The sequence below is a fragment of the Sinohyriopsis cumingii genome, chromosome 15 (assembly GCF_028554795.1).
Source record: "Sinohyriopsis cumingii isolate HCF-2022 chromosome 15, ASM2855479v2, whole genome shotgun sequence".
Lineage (NCBI taxonomy): Eukaryota > Metazoa > Mollusca > Bivalvia > Unionida > Unionidae > Sinohyriopsis > Sinohyriopsis cumingii.
In genome coordinates, this window is record NC_142975.1 from 43,390,651 (window position 1) to 43,409,086 (window position 18,436).

The 18,436-nt window shown below is 34.8% G+C and overlaps 1 protein-coding gene across 13 annotated transcripts in view; it reads right to left on the reverse strand.

Moving 5' to 3' along the window:
• The window catches only part of LOC149781703 (basement membrane-specific heparan sulfate proteoglycan core protein-like), a 438,170-nt gene that overhangs the window by 290,685 nt on the left and 129,049 nt on the right, over positions 1-18,436 (reverse strand). For 8 of the 13 annotated variants that reach the window (XM_089935800.1, XM_089935795.1, XM_089935797.1 and 5 more), the window contains exons 7-10: positions 14,100-14,219; positions 7,886-8,005; positions 6,136-6,258; positions 1,297-1,421 (exon numbers count right to left, since the gene is read on the reverse strand). The exons of 3 other annotated variants lie outside the window; for them this stretch is intronic. In XM_089935800.1, the coding sequence (XP_089791926.1) occupies positions 1,297-1,421; positions 6,136-6,258; positions 7,886-8,005; positions 14,100-14,219 (488 nt within the window). The remainder of the gene's footprint in view (positions 1-1,296; positions 1,422-6,135; positions 6,259-7,885; positions 8,006-14,099; positions 14,220-18,436) is intronic. 2 more of the 13 variants (XM_089935799.1, XM_089935803.1) reach the window with 2 other exon arrangements.

The following is an 18,436-nucleotide window of genomic DNA, read 5'->3' on the forward strand; positions in this document are numbered from 1 at the left end:
AATCTAAGTCAGTAGGCTATATACTCTATTGAAATTTTGTCCATTGCTGTAGATTGCATATGTTATGAAAACAACTACTTCAAGATTTCTCTATTTTTATATCTACATCCACATTTGATGACACTTAAATATAATTTGTCCAATTATGAAAGGTCCCTATCCCTGGATGATTTGTGGAGCACCAAACTGCTCCAGAATATGTTGAATGGTTATCAGATTATGCTGGTTATAAGCATCCGCTGTAGTGGACATACAACAATGATGAATGAATGGCAGTAATTATATAAATATACAAAAATGAAACCTTTGAAAAGACATCTACATGTAATAGACAATTATCCACCAATGACAACCAATTATGTGCAGGGGTTACAGAGCTATGCTTGTTACAGTAACTGTGAATAGATGGACAAACGGATCGAAGGAAAGGTGATTACCAAAAAGGTCCCACATCTTGAGACAGGACCTTCAAATTACAACAAACAAGAGTATCAAAACATAACAACCCAAGACAACAGTCTTCTTTGCCAACATTCTTCCTTTGTGCAATACTTCATGAATGCATAGGAAGTAGAACTATGATTATTACACAGAAACTATTTTCCCTCTTTCATTTCAAAATGACCTTGGTATTTGACATTATAAATAATAAATGAAATAATAAAGGCATTTTTATTTTGTATTCTCTAAGGCCAATTTTTTTTTACACATAAACTATTTTGCCTTCTTTGGTTCATACTGATCTAGAACTTTGACCTTTAGAATCTGAAATTTTCAAGGGCAACACAACAGTAAAGTTTGTAAAGGCATATCCATTTTCCACTGTCAGGGTGACCTTAGCATCTGAGCTTTAAACTAAAATGATGACATGTTTTGTTTCACTGCAAAAGAAGCCTACTGATGAAAACTAATGAGGATCAATCTGCAGAAAAATTAAAGTAAATGTGAGGAAACCATAAATCAATGCATCAGCACTTAGGTAAGTCAGTAACACCATACTATTTTATACCCCTGTGAAAGAAGAAAATACAAAAAGTAATGGTCATATACAAGTAAGTATTAGTTTTCTCCAAGCTTTACAGGTCCAATGCCATTGGCTAAAACAAGTTTATACCTAAAATGTCCTATGCTTAAGGAACAGCCAAACATAAACATAAAATTATTTTTAAAAGCTTTATCATATGAAAGAGGAACTAAGCTTTCTACAGTTATAAAACTATACTGCCAACACCTGTGCTGTCATAAATCAACATTTCTGTGAGTTACATCAAATTTTGTACAAAAATCACAACTCACCTCGCTATATTGAAGACGATATCCAATAATTTGGATGCCAGTAGGCTGGGAAGCTCTCCAAAGAAGTGAGAAACTTGTAGATTCACTGCCATCTCGGAAAGACAGAATCGTTACTGGTAGAATGCCTGTAAGACAGAAAAAAAGTATAATCATCATCTAACGAGTCTGAAGAGTAACCTCCCCTTGGATTTATGCCACTATCATCTCTTGCACTGTGGCTGCACAATCCATTGGCAGATGAAACCTGCACTGAAAGTCTTAAAGTTTCTGGTCATTTTAAAAGATCAAAATTTGAAATCATATAAATTCATCATGATAACCTTTCACAGCATAAAGAACATACCAGAAGTCAATAGATGTTGGAAATTCTAATGATAACCATAGCTATCACATATCTAGCTCTGCACATCACTTTCATCTGTGACACTGCAATGTACCAACCACAAAAATTCATACAAATTTTCAGCTAGTTTAAGCTAGAAGACAGAACTGTCAACCATTGCATAGAAATGAGAAAATATAATCACCTAGATTTTATAATATGAACAACAATGCAAGCCAAACAAGAGTCCTATGCAGGTTTGAGATTTCTTTCCTGGCTGATATCTGCCTAACAGCCAAATGCAACTGTAGTTGACCAAGAAATCTTGATCAGTATGATCTTTTCTAAAGAAATTTCTTCCATTACTGTTGACTGCATATGTTGCTAGAAGAACTGTTTTAAGGTTTCTTTGGTTTTATATCTTCATCTATGTATCTTGTACTTCCTACATATGTTACTTTATCACTGCATAAAAAGGCACAAAAGCAGAAGCAAAAGAAAAATACATAACTGTGTGACTACAGCAAAGAAAAGTCACTCCATTCGTGGAATTTTTTTAACATTTTCTAGGACTTTTAAAAGATAAAACTAATGTTTTCCAAATTCAAAAAGTTTTCTAGGCAGCCACTTGAATTCAAAGCATTTTCAAGTTTATAAAATATTTGCCAGTTGGTTTTCTTTCTATAGTAATGGCAACCAAGTTTAATGGAGAAGTTGCATCGCTTGCATAAATATGAATGGCCTTCAAACTAGGATGCTTTCTGTTAAATTTGGTCAAATTCTTTTAATGAGCTTTTAAAAAGAAGGTATTAAAAGACTATATTTAGAACCAGCACTGCATTTCATTGGTATTGATCAAATTTTGACATACAGCATGTGTGTGTGTGTGTGGTTTGTCTGTGTGTGTGTGTGTCTGTGTGTGTGATTTGGAATTCTAACATAGCTTTAACAATTTTCAGTCATATCACTACAATGTCTGCAGTGTAGCAGTTTATGGTGATGTCCAACAATGGGGTATCATGACACAGACATGTAGCACCATGTCCTACATAGTCACATTATCTTGGCACCAGGCAGACCAGTCCTAACACTTTCCTCTTAATGCTGAGCACCTAGCAATGCAGCTGCCAGTACCAATTTTATAAATCTTTGGTACGAATCAGCTGGGGTTCCAACCCACAACCTTCTGCATCTGAAGCACATGTTCTAACTACTTGGGCCACTGGAGCAATCTCATTCTTAGAAATGGTGGCCATATTTGATGACAAATTGGTATCAAATGTAAAAATTTTGAAAGCCATAACTGCCCAAATGTTTTCAATCAAATGTAAAATGTAAAAATTTTGAAAGCCCTAATTGCCCAAATGTTTTCTATCAAAATTTTTATGAAAAAATTAATCAGTTTCTGAGTAATGGTGGCCATATTTGATGATAGATCAACATCATCTGTACAAAATTTGAAAGAACTACATGCCATGATACTTTTCTGTCAAATTTGAACAATTCTGTTGGTCAGTTTCTAACAAGTTATTTTTAAGGGTTTTGCACATTTAATTATCGTGGCCATACTGAAAATGAACCAGTATTCACTAAACAAATTTTAAAAGCCTTAATGTCATAATACTCTCTCTATATTTGTGTGAAAACTTGGAATTTTTCAAAATTGTAACCACTGCAATATTGAATGTTCCAAACATGACTTCTTCTGAGGGGGTCAGAGGTCAAATGTACCAAAACTTCGACTTAAGCCATACTTTCATTAATTTTCAATGACATTTAATTCATATTATCACAGGAAAATTACATTACATATATATCAGATCTTTTTGGTTATGATTAGTAGATCACTGTCTGGGGACAGGATAACAGAATGACTCATATGTCACAGTCTCAGAACAGGATTATATGATGATTCCAAGATCACTGTCCAGGAGCAGGGTTACATCACGATCCCTAGGTCAATGTGCAGGGAGAGGTGGAGGGGGTTATGTGATGACCATAGGGACAGAGTCAGATGTAATAAAAAATTCAGGGATTTGTGATCTTAAAACACTGTGGTTGCTCTTGTTTGGAATTGTATAAATGGTAGGTTTTTGCTGAATTTTAATGCCCAAAGTACCATACAAAGACTGAAACCTATGACATGTAATATATTTAAAAAGGGTGCACTGTAACACACAAACTTTACTCACAACTTGGTAAATCAAAATACAACACTGTAGATGGACTGAGCTTGAACATATTTCATCACAGGAACATAATGCACTTCATTTATTTTTAAAAAGGGTTATTTTGATAGCAACACAACATCCTAAAATACCTATAAAATACACAACAAAAAAAAAATATGCACAATTTTGGTTAAATTATATACTTGGGGCTGTGGCTATTTAAAGCAATTATCATTCTTACTATCAATGACAATTCTGCCAGTATGTTACAAGCATTTGGACCAACTCCAATTTTTCTGCAGTGGCTCATGTGACTGCAGTAGTCAAAGTAGTTATGGAACCTGAGCTACTTTAAGAAGAAAACATGCAGAAAAAAATATCTTCAATATGAGCTTCTCTGGTGTGCTACACAGATTCTCATGAACACTGCATAGAGTAAACAAATTACAAGCAAATTCTTTGCTCCAACTGGATGTCTATGACACTGATAAACACATCTGATTTTTTTAAATAAGATTTTGCCTGTAATTTTACAAGATTTAAAATTTAGTGAAAACTATATTGCCCTCCAAAAGAAATATTGTAGCAACTTATATTAGCTAGTCTTCCTTGGTCAGAATCATGCTGGCAGCTTCAAACATGCAACCAAATATTGCAAATGGCTGCAATAAATAGTCACTGAAGAAAATCCCTACTGATGCAATTGTCTGCCATGAATAATCAATGCAGAAAACTGGCTCGAGGTGTTCTGACTACCTGCTTTACAGGTTGTCATACAAATGCTACATTTAAAATTTTCTATACAATGAATACAACTACAAAAAAAGTATCAAGGCAGCAGATTTGTATGCAGCTTACTTATGAACAAAACAAGACCAGAGTAATTAACATCCAAGATCTGTAGCATTAACCAATCTTCATCCCAGAAAGATATCTAAGGTGAAATCTTGGTAGATGAAACATTTTCAAAAACGTCTTTTATTGGCAAAGATAAGCAGATTGCTTGATATTAATAATATGAAAATAATGAAGAAGACAAAATCATCTCTGAAAAGAAATAGGGTAGTTTAACAGATCATTTGAAAACAATATAACTGTGAAATATCAAAAAGGAATTTAAAAAAATACTTTTTCCCATGAAGTCAGATAAACTGGAAATGTACTCATTTGTAGAATACAATGATTGTGCATATTAAAATAAGCCCAAAAGCCTGCATGCATTCCAGAAAAATATATATCCATGTGCACAGTTAAATTAAAATTTTTTTAAAAACACCAGTCCAGTGTAAACTAAAGTAAATTAATAGACCTGATGAAGTAAACAGATTATTACACCAACATCCAAATTTCTAGTCTTTGCCAATCTAATGCAAAACTTGAACAGCAAATAAAATTTAAGCCAGTCATTTAAAAAGTAAAATCTCCTTTGCAGAAAAGTATTTTTTTAATTTATTTTTCATTCAGATCAATGAAATTTCAAGGTATGTGATTAATTTCCCAAAAATGACAAATACTCATCAGTGAAAAGGTCTAGCATCCCCATCAAAGCTGTGGTGCACATGCAATAACTGTGTGCAAGGTGTTTGGCTGAAATTCAGTTTATCATAATCAAAAGCACATATCTTGCAGTTGGAATTCAATGCACAGTGTTATACTGAATAAATTACATTATAGGATGCCTGAATTTATTTAAATTTTTTGTGTAATTTACAACAACCATGGTTCATACAATGGTTTGATATATTTACTGTAGGTTATTTCCACAATGAACTAATTTGACAGAATGCAGGAAAATGTACTAGATATTTTAATGCAAATAACATATTTACCATATATACTTGCAGACAAGTTAGATCTAACTGCAAACTGCATAGACTTGTATCTGCCATCATATAATGCACTGGTGAGTCTGGGTCTTTGCAGTCTGTTACAAGTAATCATTAGAATGTACAAGATAAATCCTGATCTGCTGGCACATTATGTGACAGAAGATCGAGGTCTATGCTGTTTGCAATTAGACTTGATTTATAATCAAGTACACATGGTAAATGCATGGTGAAAGCAGGGTTGAATGAACAATAAATGACTGTTTTTATGTAAACTAAAACTGGACATATATTTACGCTAATTATTATACAATGGTCAAAGCAGACAGAATATGTGCCACACGAGTCAGTTTTAACCAGTGGGTGCTGTCAACAAATCAAAAGCCAATACAGGATTTGCTATGTGACAAAAGTTACAGCGTAAGAAATTTTGGTATATGTTTACCATACCAACAAGTCTTATTAGCAGGGTTGAAGCATGGTGCATATTTGCCACAATGATCAAGCCAGCCTAACTTACGACTGGGACAGTCTAGTTCATCTGTGCCATCTGGACAGTCGATCTGCCCATTACAACGTTGATTTCCCATAATGCACTGGCCTCTTTCACACCGAAACTGCCCAGGTTCACAGGGAATTGACTCTTAATGATTGGATTGGGAAAGAAAAGTACATTTCAGAATTGTAAACCATGGAATGAGGCAACTGCATACACTATTATACTGCATTAATCTCACAGCTCAATTCTTACTTTAAATTTTATGAATTAAATGACTTTGAGAGAAAAGCAGATTTAAAAACATGAAGGAGTTTTAAAAGAATTCCAGTTCACAGGCGACAGGAAATAAATGTAGCTTCAAAAACCCTCAAGTGAAATTGCAATAATGAGTTTTATAAGGTAATTCTGATATTCCTTCAAGTCATCCTGTCAATCTATGTATGATGTAATTCCTTGAGCTTACTGTCAGATCCTTTACTTTCCTGTCAAACTTTGTATGATGTAATTGCTGTAGCATATTGTCCACTTCATTATGTATATTTAATAAATATATTTCATACACAAACAATTAATACCATCCTGAACAAGCATATGGTTTATACAGCTTTGATGATCTGTTTAAAAAGACAAGCATGCAAAAATAATGAAAATCTTAAAGCACCAAAAGGGCAAGTGCAGCTAGCTCTTTGATTTTAGTTTGCAACTTAAATCCTATGAATGTTGAAAAATGAAGCACTGAACAAATTTCAATAAGCCTTACAAGCAGTAACAGAAGAGTACTAAACTGCATCAAAATTGCAGCCAATTATTTTTACCGCAAAAAATACTGCAGGAATTTAATTGGCTACTGGGGTTTCTTGTTCCAATTTACAACCAGAGTATCGCAAACCAAATGACACATTATATGCCCACAATATGTTTAATTGTCCCTTATGCAGATAACTTACATTCCTGCAGAAAATATTTTTCTTAAGTGGAAGCCATCAATAAAGTCTGGGCCAAATCTGTGATGTTCAGCTAATGCCTGCACAGAAACCATTTTTCTTCTTTCAAACAGCATTCTTGACATTTGACCTTTGGACTCTTCCTTACCCAATGGAAGCCAGCCACAAAGTTTGGCTGAGGTATGTCATGTAGAACCAATGCTACTGTGTGGAAACCATTTATATTCTTTCAATCACAGTGACTTTATCCTTTTAGCATGTGACTCCAAATTCAAAAGGTTTCTTCCTAGCACTAAGTCCAAACTATACAAAAAGTATGGAGACCATAGAGGGTAACTTTATAGACATACATTTTCTTCTTTCAGATTGACCTTGACCTGACCCTAAAACTGATATGTCCTAGGTGCAACCTATCCACAACGTGTAGCAACTTGAGGTGGTGAAGTAGTTATTGTCACCCTGACCTTTATGTTTCTTTTAGTCTGAAATCTACGATTCATCATTACCCCAAGTGCAAGCAATAAAGCACAAGCAAACTGAAGACTGGAGTAAATGTGCAGAAATAAAATTGGTCACAGCAAATGGACAGACACCATAACATGATATGGTATGCCCTATTGGCAGGCTTACAAAAATTATTTTTCTGTTAACTTGATGCCTAAAGTTCAGTATTTTGAGGTGAATTACATATTATAATATTAAAACACACAAAATTCTAAATCACAAAGCCTGCCTGCCTAAGGATATGAAAGTGTAAAAACAAAAGATTCAGGTAGGAAGGTAATAGCTGTCAATACAAATTCTAAACTCCCACTGGCCGTACTCACGACAGTTGAATTCGTCAAATCCGTCACTACAATCTGCTCGACTGTCACATCGTAACCTTTCATCGATACAAGTTCCATCAAAACACCTAAACTGTCCTGGCCCACATCTTACAGATGGTTCTACAACAAATCTGCACAGTTACAGTTATGGACTTAAATAACCTTGAAATAGGTGGTTCTTGAACTTGTATTAGAAAAACAAATAAATTCAAAAGATATCATGCATCTCTGAACAGCTGTGTGCCAATTGATGCATTCTGTGTCTTATCTCTTTTGGCATTTGATCAACAAATTTATCACAGGAGCATAATAAAAAAGCATTGAAATTTGCCATTATGGGCTAAGAAGTTACCTCAAGTTTTCCCTTTTCAAATTTAGTGACCTGGACCTTTGATATGTAGATGCCAAAATTAATAGGTCTCTTTCTACTCCATGAGGTATGATGGAGGTTAGACCCATGTGTAGGATTCAAGTAACTCCACAGAAACCATGTTTTTTTCAAGGTCACAGTGACCATGACCTTTGACTCTTCAATTCTCAAATCAGAAAGACTTCTGTGTATATTATAGGGCAACCTACAACCTATATGCAAAGCTGGGTGAAGGTCTGTGAAACAAACACAAGTTATCACAAAGAATTTACCACACAGAACCAAACTGTTTATTGATTGGCAGACAGTCATAATGATTGCATCCAAACACAAAGTTGTAGGACCCCACAGCCTCAAGTTCATGAAAAAGTGACCTAAATCAGTGACCAATGAATCTGATAGCCCAAAGCTCAGGGTCCCTCTGATCACAGATCAGGACTTTCATGTATTTTAATGTGATGTGTCCATTGTTTTAAAAAAAAAAATCTAAACTTGCCAAAGAAACTATTTATCGCATTGATGAAACGTGGAATTTTATTTTCAAGTACTTGAATGACTTGTAGATTATTTATATTTATCCCCATGCATACCACTTACTCTTATGAAGACTATCTACTTTCCATACTTCTATCAAAAGCTGTAAGCTTTGTGTACAAAGCAGAGCATGTGAACTATGGATGGAGTACATATCGCCTGGGTTACATATAATTAGTGCTCACTTCACTTTGATATACATGTGATTCTACTGGCAGTAGGACAAAAATGATATTTACTAGACTGTTCTACTGTTCTAAAGGTGAAATCTAATGTTTTCAAACCTTAACAGATTTTTACAAAAAGTTGAAAATAGAAAGAAACAACTTCTTTATATATTCTATCCATAAACTTAGAGAAACCAACTAGAACCAGTCTACTGGGAACCAGACCTATTCCTGCAGTCTTTGTGAAAGATGCAATGGTGTATGATTTAGTAATCAGATTAGGATTTTCATTTGTATACAACAAGCTGTTAATTTGATTACCTTATTGTTGCAATCTGCATTGTTTAGGCCAGAAGTGGAATGTTTGGTATTTTTGGGGAGGTTTTATAAGTAACAAAGGGACCAAAGATGGTCCATGATGGATTATGAGTCTTTGATTAATAACTGTCCATCCTTTGGTGGAGGTGACATAAAAAGGAAAGACCATCCGAAGATTTATTTCACAGAAACACTTAAGTAATGCAATAATGGTTAAACACATTAAGCGGCACCTATGAAGAAAATCAAATCAAAAGTGTACGAGAAACTGGATAAAGCAAGACACACCTCAAATTATATATTAAAAAAAACACTGCTGAACCAATGAATATGGAGGATATTAATAGAACAATTGGACAATAGTTGACATCAGGGCTTATTGAATTCGAGTCTGGGCTCGAGATATATTCAGTTATGGTCCTGGCTTTTAAAAAGCTGTCGCCAAAAAAATCGCCAACCTCAATATTTTGTTGCTAATTTTCAAAAAGTGTCGCCAGAACAAGTAGTGTACATTTTTCCAAGTGTTAATTTAGTCTATTAATGTAACTGGCAATGAAAATTACAAAAGATGGGTTACTTAATTCTTTAATTACAACAAGCATTAACAAAATGTTACAAAGTGTTACATGAAGATCTGTTGCAATTTTAGGGCTGCCCACTTGTTGAATGCAGTTTCAAAGTCTAATTTTTCACATCTGTACATGCTGATTCTCATGAAATTCTCGAGAGATGAGATGCAGAGTTTATTTCTGATGTCAGTTTTTATGAGGTTCATCTTACTGAATCCACGTTCACAGTCCACAGCACTGACAGGTGACACCAGTAGTCTATCAGCAGCCCCCCCCCCCTTATGGCTAGCTTAACAAAGCTTGTAGTGAATTGCTTCTAAATCCCAAGAATGATCACTGAATGCTGTATAAATTTTCTCGACAAACAAAATAGGATCTACATTCCTACGAATGAAACTTACACGAGTCAACACCTGGCAATATTGGACCGTATATATAAGCACAAATTCACACCCAATTTAGAGATTCTTTCACTCTTGTATTTTGAGAAATAAATAATTATTATTAATTATGCAAAACTGGTTGTTGTTTTTTTTTGTGCTATTTCTTGTTTCGGAGTTTAAGTCTCAGCAGCCGTAACACGGATTGATGGCAAACGGAAAAGATCAATGAGTAAAACACTGCACTGGCGACAGACATAATTGTGATTGAGATTCTTCCATTTGCTTTGTATTTATACACAGTAGTCGGTACTTCAAAGGTTATCAGTTTTCTATGAAGTTTCAGCAAAACTATTGTACTGGTATATGTAAAAATAAAAAAAAATAAAAAACCAACAGAAGATTTAGCCATTCAATTAATTGTGTCTGTTCTATTCACGTCTTCAGAAGTCGGTCAGTTGATTGACTGTATCACAGCATCCAGTACTCAGCCCAGATGTCAGCATAGGCAGATTATGATGTAACAATGCACTGTAAAGATGGGGTTGTCAATACGAACAAAGGATTGTTTGTGTAACAGATTGATTCCAATGCATTGCTTAGTCAAGTTTGTGGCTTCCTTTCGTTCTCCCTTTTAAGTTATCCAGTCCAAATCTATGATTGTATGTACAAATTAAATAACCAAAAAGTCTGTCGCCAAAAAAATCACCAAATGGGATATTTTTGTCGCCAATAAGGAAAAAAAATATCGCAATTTGCGACATTGGCGAAGCCCAGGACGATCCCTGATGTTTTTTAATTTGCCAGCAGCTCTGGGTCTGTGTCTGAAAATAAACTTCTTTGAATACTTAAGTACAAAACTTTACTAACTTGTAAATGCTGTATTGATGGAAGGATAGCTAGACAGAAAGATGAAAGGGTGGACAAGGGTAAGAATGTTACATATCTCTTCTACATATGCAGCAGCACATAAAGATACATATCTAGCTCTGGCTATTCTTTGATGTGCCTATTTAGAAGGGGAAAAAAACGTTATCTCTCTGCTAATGCATGCATAAAGATAGCCAACAATATCTCTCTTCTTTTCTATGCCACAATTGAACACAATGTCAACAATATCTACTCCTATATACTATTCCACTATAAAGATAATATCAACAATATCTATACTTTGCCACCATCTAACACAAACCATCTGTTAGCATAGACCCCAAGTTGCAGTCACAAATGTGCTGTAAGATCAAGGTCTATGCTGTTTGAAATTGCCAAAATTCTGGCACATAAAATGGCATTTATGGGTCAATGGCATCTGTAATGGAGTGTGCTTTATATACAAGCTGATATGGTATCAATCATGCCCCATACAAAAGATAACGAGCTGGCTATGGCCTGTATATTGATCCCACTACCCAGCTTTTAGTAAAACGACATTGCGTACTTCAAAATGTACCCATATGCCAAGTAAAATGACTGCAACCAACTGAACTTGAAAACCTGACTACATTAAAGCAAGGTTCATCAAGAGTGTGGATGCATGCATCCATCCATCCATACATACATACATACAAACAAACATGCATATAGACCATAAAATAAAAATGATCCCTATGTGGGGCTCCTACTTAGTCAGGCTCATCACAAAGCACAAGCAAAATTCCAGATCCATACTTGCTGAATGTAATAGCATTAAGGTTTATTACTATTTAAAGCATAAAATCTCTGGACCTAGCTTTAAAAACATCCTTATAATTCTTTTGTAAAGAAATATTATCCAATACTTAGCCTATACATGAGGTCAAATTTTTATAAACCCCATAAACTTGTATATAGTAAATGGTAATTTTTCAAATGTCAAGCATAACTTAAAACTTCAACTCTTCATCCAGGATGTGATAAATTACAGGCTCAACTCCATACCTAGGATGTGATAAAAAGGATTTAACTCTGTATCTAGGCTAGGATAAACTGCATGCTCTAACTCTGAATCTACGTGTAGGATGGGATAAACTACAGGATCAAACTCTGTATCTAGGATTGGATAAACTACAGGATCAAACTCTATATCTAGGATTGGATAAACTACAGGATCTAACTCTATATCAAGGACTGGATAAAGTACAGGATCTAACTCTATATCTAGGATTGGATAAAGTACAGGATCAAACTCTATATCTAGGATTGGATAAAGTACAGGATCAAACTCTATCTACGTGTAGGAATGGATAAAGTACAGGATCTAACTCTATATCTAGGATTGGATAAAGTACAGAATCAAACTCTATATCTAGGATTGGATAAAGTACAGGGTCTAACTCTATATCTAGGGTTGGATAAACTACAGGATCTAACTCTATATCTAGGATTGGATAAAGTACAGGATCTAACTCTTTATCGAGCATGGAATAAAACTATAGCATCTAATTCTACATCTAGGATGGGACTGCATGATCCATCTGTATCTAGGATAGATATTATAAACTACATGCTCTAATACTGTATCAAGGATATTATAAACTACATGCTCTAATGCTGTATACAGGATATTATAAACTATATGATCTAACTCTGTATCTAGGGTATTATAAACTAAAAATGATCTAACTTTATCAAGGATGTTACAAACTATATGACCTCTCTATCAACAATGCAATAAATTATTATCTGGACTCATGTGTCCACACAAAGGAACAAAACCTTGGAATGTAATAACGAACAAATGCACAGATTAAAAAAGTATATATTTAATTTATGTATAATTGTATTTTGGACTTGACCGTGTCCAAAATCAAGTTCAAGCATTACCTGACCAGAGACATTGATAATGTTTTTCAAACATATTGGAATTCCTGCATGAATAACCTGTTGTACCCGATATTTCCCATGGTCTTTGTTATAATTTTAGTAACAGATTTTATCTGTTTACAACTTTGGACCTACAACCTGTCTCCACTTTTGTGTCTTAGTTTTTTAAATAATCTTGTTTACTTTTAAAATGATTCATTTTTGCGATAACATTGGAAGCAAAATCAACTGTATTCTTGTGTTCAGTTATTTTTTTGGTGGAATTATTTATTCAAGTCATTATTCTCTGAAATTACAAGTAACTTTCTTGGAGAGAAACATTAATTTGGAATTTTAATGAATTCAGAAAAGGACATTTTGGAATATATTATTGTGATTCACTGGAAAACGGTAAGCATATCATCACACTTATAGCCACTGGTACATTAGTACATTAAAGACTACAGGTACATCAACACCTTTGGTCTGTATCTTATTTCAACACTGCTAGAATTTAATTAGAACTTTATTCATTAGGACTGGTGATACAATATTTAGATTTTTTGGGATTTAGTTTGCAATAATGTAATATCTTTTTATATTTTTGCTTTGTATTCTAGAGAAACAAGCCAGTTTTTGAATTTTACAAAAAACCCTGGTTTTTCCTCTTTTCCATTACTAATTTAAGACCTCAGAGTGATAATAGAAGTATCAAAATTTTCCATCTCCAAGATTGAACAATGTTATCCTTCTGCTAGGCACAAGTAAAGTGGTACTATATCATCTCTTGTTTTCATAAACTTATATATATATATATATATATATATATATATATATATATATATATATATATATATATATATATATATATATAGAGAGTATAGTTTTATACACATTCAAGTAATTATGTGGGCAGGAACCAATCACAATAACAATCACAATAATAATAAAGTAATACAAAAATGATTAGAACACTATGACTTTTACTGATTGACAAATCATTTGGGGGTAGAATAAATTAAAATATTGATGTTATATATTTCCCTGGGGACAATAAATTGTTATATTTTTGCTGGGTGAGGGTAACTTCCTTACCACATTCTGCCTCATCACTTCCATCTTCACAGTCCAGTATCCCATTACAACGAAATGCTATCGACACACACTCCCGCTGATTCACACACCGGAACTCATCAGACAGGCATACAACAGTTGCTGCAAGTATAAAAGTATATAAACAAACGAATTATAACCATGATGATAAATTAATAAATGTGCATGGTACTACATTAATAGAAAAGTTAGAAACCTTTATCACAAATTTAAACCTTGCATTAATAATTTTTTTAAGGTATAAATATTTTTAGAGAGAGAAATATTTGTAGCTTTATTCTGACTGATTTATATGCAATATTGTAAAAATATCCAAGAAGAAAAAAATATTTAAAAAAACAACCTTTAAATAAATAACTAGCTTGCTTCATAACATCTTTGCTCGCAAAGGGTTGTCAATCCATTTCATTTCAAATCAACCTTAAGCATATGTGACTAGCTAAAACTGCATCTAACATACACACTGTCTGATTGGATGCTGATCAGAAACTGATCCAATCAGCCTGCCCATAATACATTTACCATGGAAGACATGAATAATCAAATTGGACTCTGTAGACAACACCAAAAATGGCTCACAAGCTTTTGTTTCCAGTTAAAATATGTGGACCACATGGAAGTCAGCATACTAAATACCTACCAGGACATGTAACAAATTCTCCTTATTCTAACTGATTTTGCTTTCTACCAAGACATACAAGTTCTCATTACTCAACTGATTTTACTTGCTACCAAGGCACGTGAAAAGTTCTCATTATTCAACTGATTTTGCCAGTTTGCAAGCTGTGCAACAAGTTCTCATTACTCGAACTGATTTTGCTTGCTTCCAGGACACATAACACATTCTCTTTATTCAAATGATTTTGCTTGCTACCAGGACACATAACACATTCTCTTTATTCAAATGATTTTGCTTACTACCAGGACACATAACACATTCTCTTTATTCAAATGACTTTGCTTGCTACCAGGACACATAACACATTCTCTTTATTCAAATGATTTTGCTTGTTACCAGGACACATAACACATTCTCTTTATTCAAATGATTTTGCTTGCTACCAGGACACAAAACACATTCTTTATTCCAAATGATTTTGCTTGCTACCTGGTTACATAACATGTTCCCATTATTCAACTGATTTTGCTTGCTTCCAGGACACATAACACATTCTCTTTATTACAACTGATTTTGCTTGCTTATGCTTGCTCATTATGAATTGGCTGTTAAATTCATATGTGTTTCTCCATCTCCTTGTTTAGGAAATGAGAACAATTAGACTTTTTCTTAGCTGTCTTGCTCCACTGTTTTTGAATAAACCACCATCATGTGATACTTGCCAGTCAACCCATTTATGCTATGATGGACCCTCATTAATTGCTTTAAATGATCACTCCTTGGCTCTCCACACTACATTATGCTCTAGACTAAATGAACTGAGTCTACATTCATCATTATCTAAATGTAAACAGAAGCATAAAAAGAAATGTTTCGAAGCTGGCCGGCGTAGAACAGGAAGAAGAATTCCAGTTATCTCCCTTATTTCGGCTCAACAATTTAAAAAAAAATTGACCGTAAATTTAGATAATCTAATTCAAATCCCTACTAATTTGTCAACCTTTGTGTCAACCATCCAAGAGATACCTCTGCGTATTGCATTATTCAATGCCAAGTCAGCAGGACCACCTGAAAAACGCACATAGTTAATTTTATCAACGACCAGAATATTGACGTCTTTTTCCTGACAGAAACATGTCTAAAAACATCAGGCGATGAGCCCAAGTGTGTGGATCTAACACCCACTGGTTACTCCATCAAGTCATTCCCCCATAATTCTCGCGGAGGTGAAATTGTAGTCATCACAAAGAACTCCATGATCAAATGTATTAACCACACCACAACATTCAATTTTGACCACACATCATTTGAACTAGTCCAAACCACACACACTAGAGCAAAGGTCAGTCCATCTTTTCTGCCTATACCACCCTCCTCCTAGTAGAAAAAACAAGCTGGCTGACTCTCTCTTTTTGGAGCAGTTTCCGAATCTCCTGGACTATGGAAATTCGATAGGTGGTAACCTGATTATTCTTGGAGATTTAAACTTTCACTTTGACTGTCCCAGAAACCCAAAGACATAAAAACTCCATTAATGTTTTCAACCTCAAACAGTCAGTTAACCAACCCACCCATAAACGTTGGTCACATTTTAGACTGGATTCTTCATAGACCTGAAGATAACATTCTACGGTCCTCCATGGTATCCCATGACCTTGCATCAGATCATCACTGCATTATATGCCATCTTGACGTATCAGTCCCTAACCCTCCACCTTTATCTGCTACTAAGAGAAACCAACGAATGATAAATAGAATCAAATTAATGCACGACATCCAAGCTAACCTAACAACTTGCTTACCTCCTACCACAGAACAACTCGATAACTGCCTGCGTTCATTGCTTGACAAACATGCCCCAGCTACCAAGTGCAGAATATCAATTCAAAAGTGTTCTCCATGGTATAGCAGTGTTAGGGACCAGCTTCTCACTGCTAAAAGAGACCGCCGTAAAGCTGAGAGGCTTTGGCTTTCCACAAGACTCACTATTCATAAGCAAATCTATGAAGCCGCTAAGAAGAATGTCACAAATATAGTCCAAGCTGTGAAATCAGCCCATTACACTCCAGATGCAAAGAGCTCTTCAAAATTACTAACAAGCTAATGTCAAGGAACAAATCTACACCACTTCCAACTACCTTCTCTCCAGTCGACCTTCTGGACATGTTTGCAAATTTCTTCCGTAACAAAGTACAAACCATTTGAGATAAGCTTGACACCACAATTTCAATTGACTCGTCATCACCATACAGATGGGATACAGAATTTGAGCGCCAACCATTAGCAGCATTTGAACCTGTCTCTATGGATTTTGTACGTACAATGCAGATGAAGAGTGGACCAAAGTCAAGTGAACTTGATCCAATTCTAACATAACTGCTGCTTGAGTGCTTTGATCCAGTATTGCCTTCACTAACTGATGTTATTAATACCTCTCTCTCATCCGAGGAATTCCCATCATTTTTCAAAACTGCCATTGTAAAGCCTCTGCTGAAGAAACTAACAATAGACCATAACGATTTAAAGAACTACTGCCCAGTTTCTAATCTCCCATTCATATCAAAAATCTTAGAAAAGGTTGTTCTATCCCAGCTTGTATCTCATCTGAATTCAAACAGTGTTTTTAGCAATGTACAATCTGCATATTGCCCTTGCCACAGTACTGAAACTACTCTTCCAAAAGTAGTTAATGACATTCTCTCTGCGTTGGATAGCGGAAAGATTACAGTCCTCACCCTCACTGATTTGTCTGCAGCATTTGACACAATAGACCATGATATAATACTTCACTGTCTCCAACATGTATTTGGCATTCATGATACAGCCTTACTGTGGTTCAAGTCCTACTTGGTCAACAGGACACAAATTGTATCTGCAAATGGAATACACTCCAGCCCAGTTGATCTATGTTGTGGTGTTCCACAGGGGTCTGTTATTGGACCTGTTCTCTTCGTTCTGTACACTCAGTTGCTCTCAAGTGTCATAGATCATCATCCAGTGTCTCACCAATTGTACAAAGATGACACCCAAATATACAAATCTAGCCACCCAACTGAAGTTGATGTTACCATCCAAGGTGTAGGGAGGTGCATTTCTGATGTGAAATCATGGATGACATGTAACAAGCTGCAGATGAATGAATAATAAATATCAGCAACACCAACATTAAATTCACACAATCAGTATGAAACCTAGGTGTTACTCTGGACAGTTCTCTCACACTGCACCAACATGTCATGAACATATGCAAAGCTGCATATCATTATATGTTTTTTATCTTGTAGGTGTTGTCTAATGTTGTAACGCGCTTAGAGCTTCTAAAGATTAGGCGCTATACAAAGTCCTCATTATTATTATTATTATGATTATTATTATTATTATCAGCATTATGTCCCTAACTTAGATCACCTTTTTCTTTGGAAAAGAATACCCATCACAAATGGCTCATTTAACCCCAAGTTATAACAGACATTTCAGTATGTGCTGCATATAATGATATTTAAGGCTTTATCTACTTTTGTAGAAACAATCAAAACAATTACTTTCTGATGTAATCAAGATATAAATTTTGGGGTTGGTGTATTTTAGTAATATGAACTCTGAGTGGGACTTGATATACAATGCAGTGGTTGGAATTTCCGTCTCTTATTAAATACCATAGTTATTCGAATAAAGCCCTCCCCCCAAATGCCCCACCCCT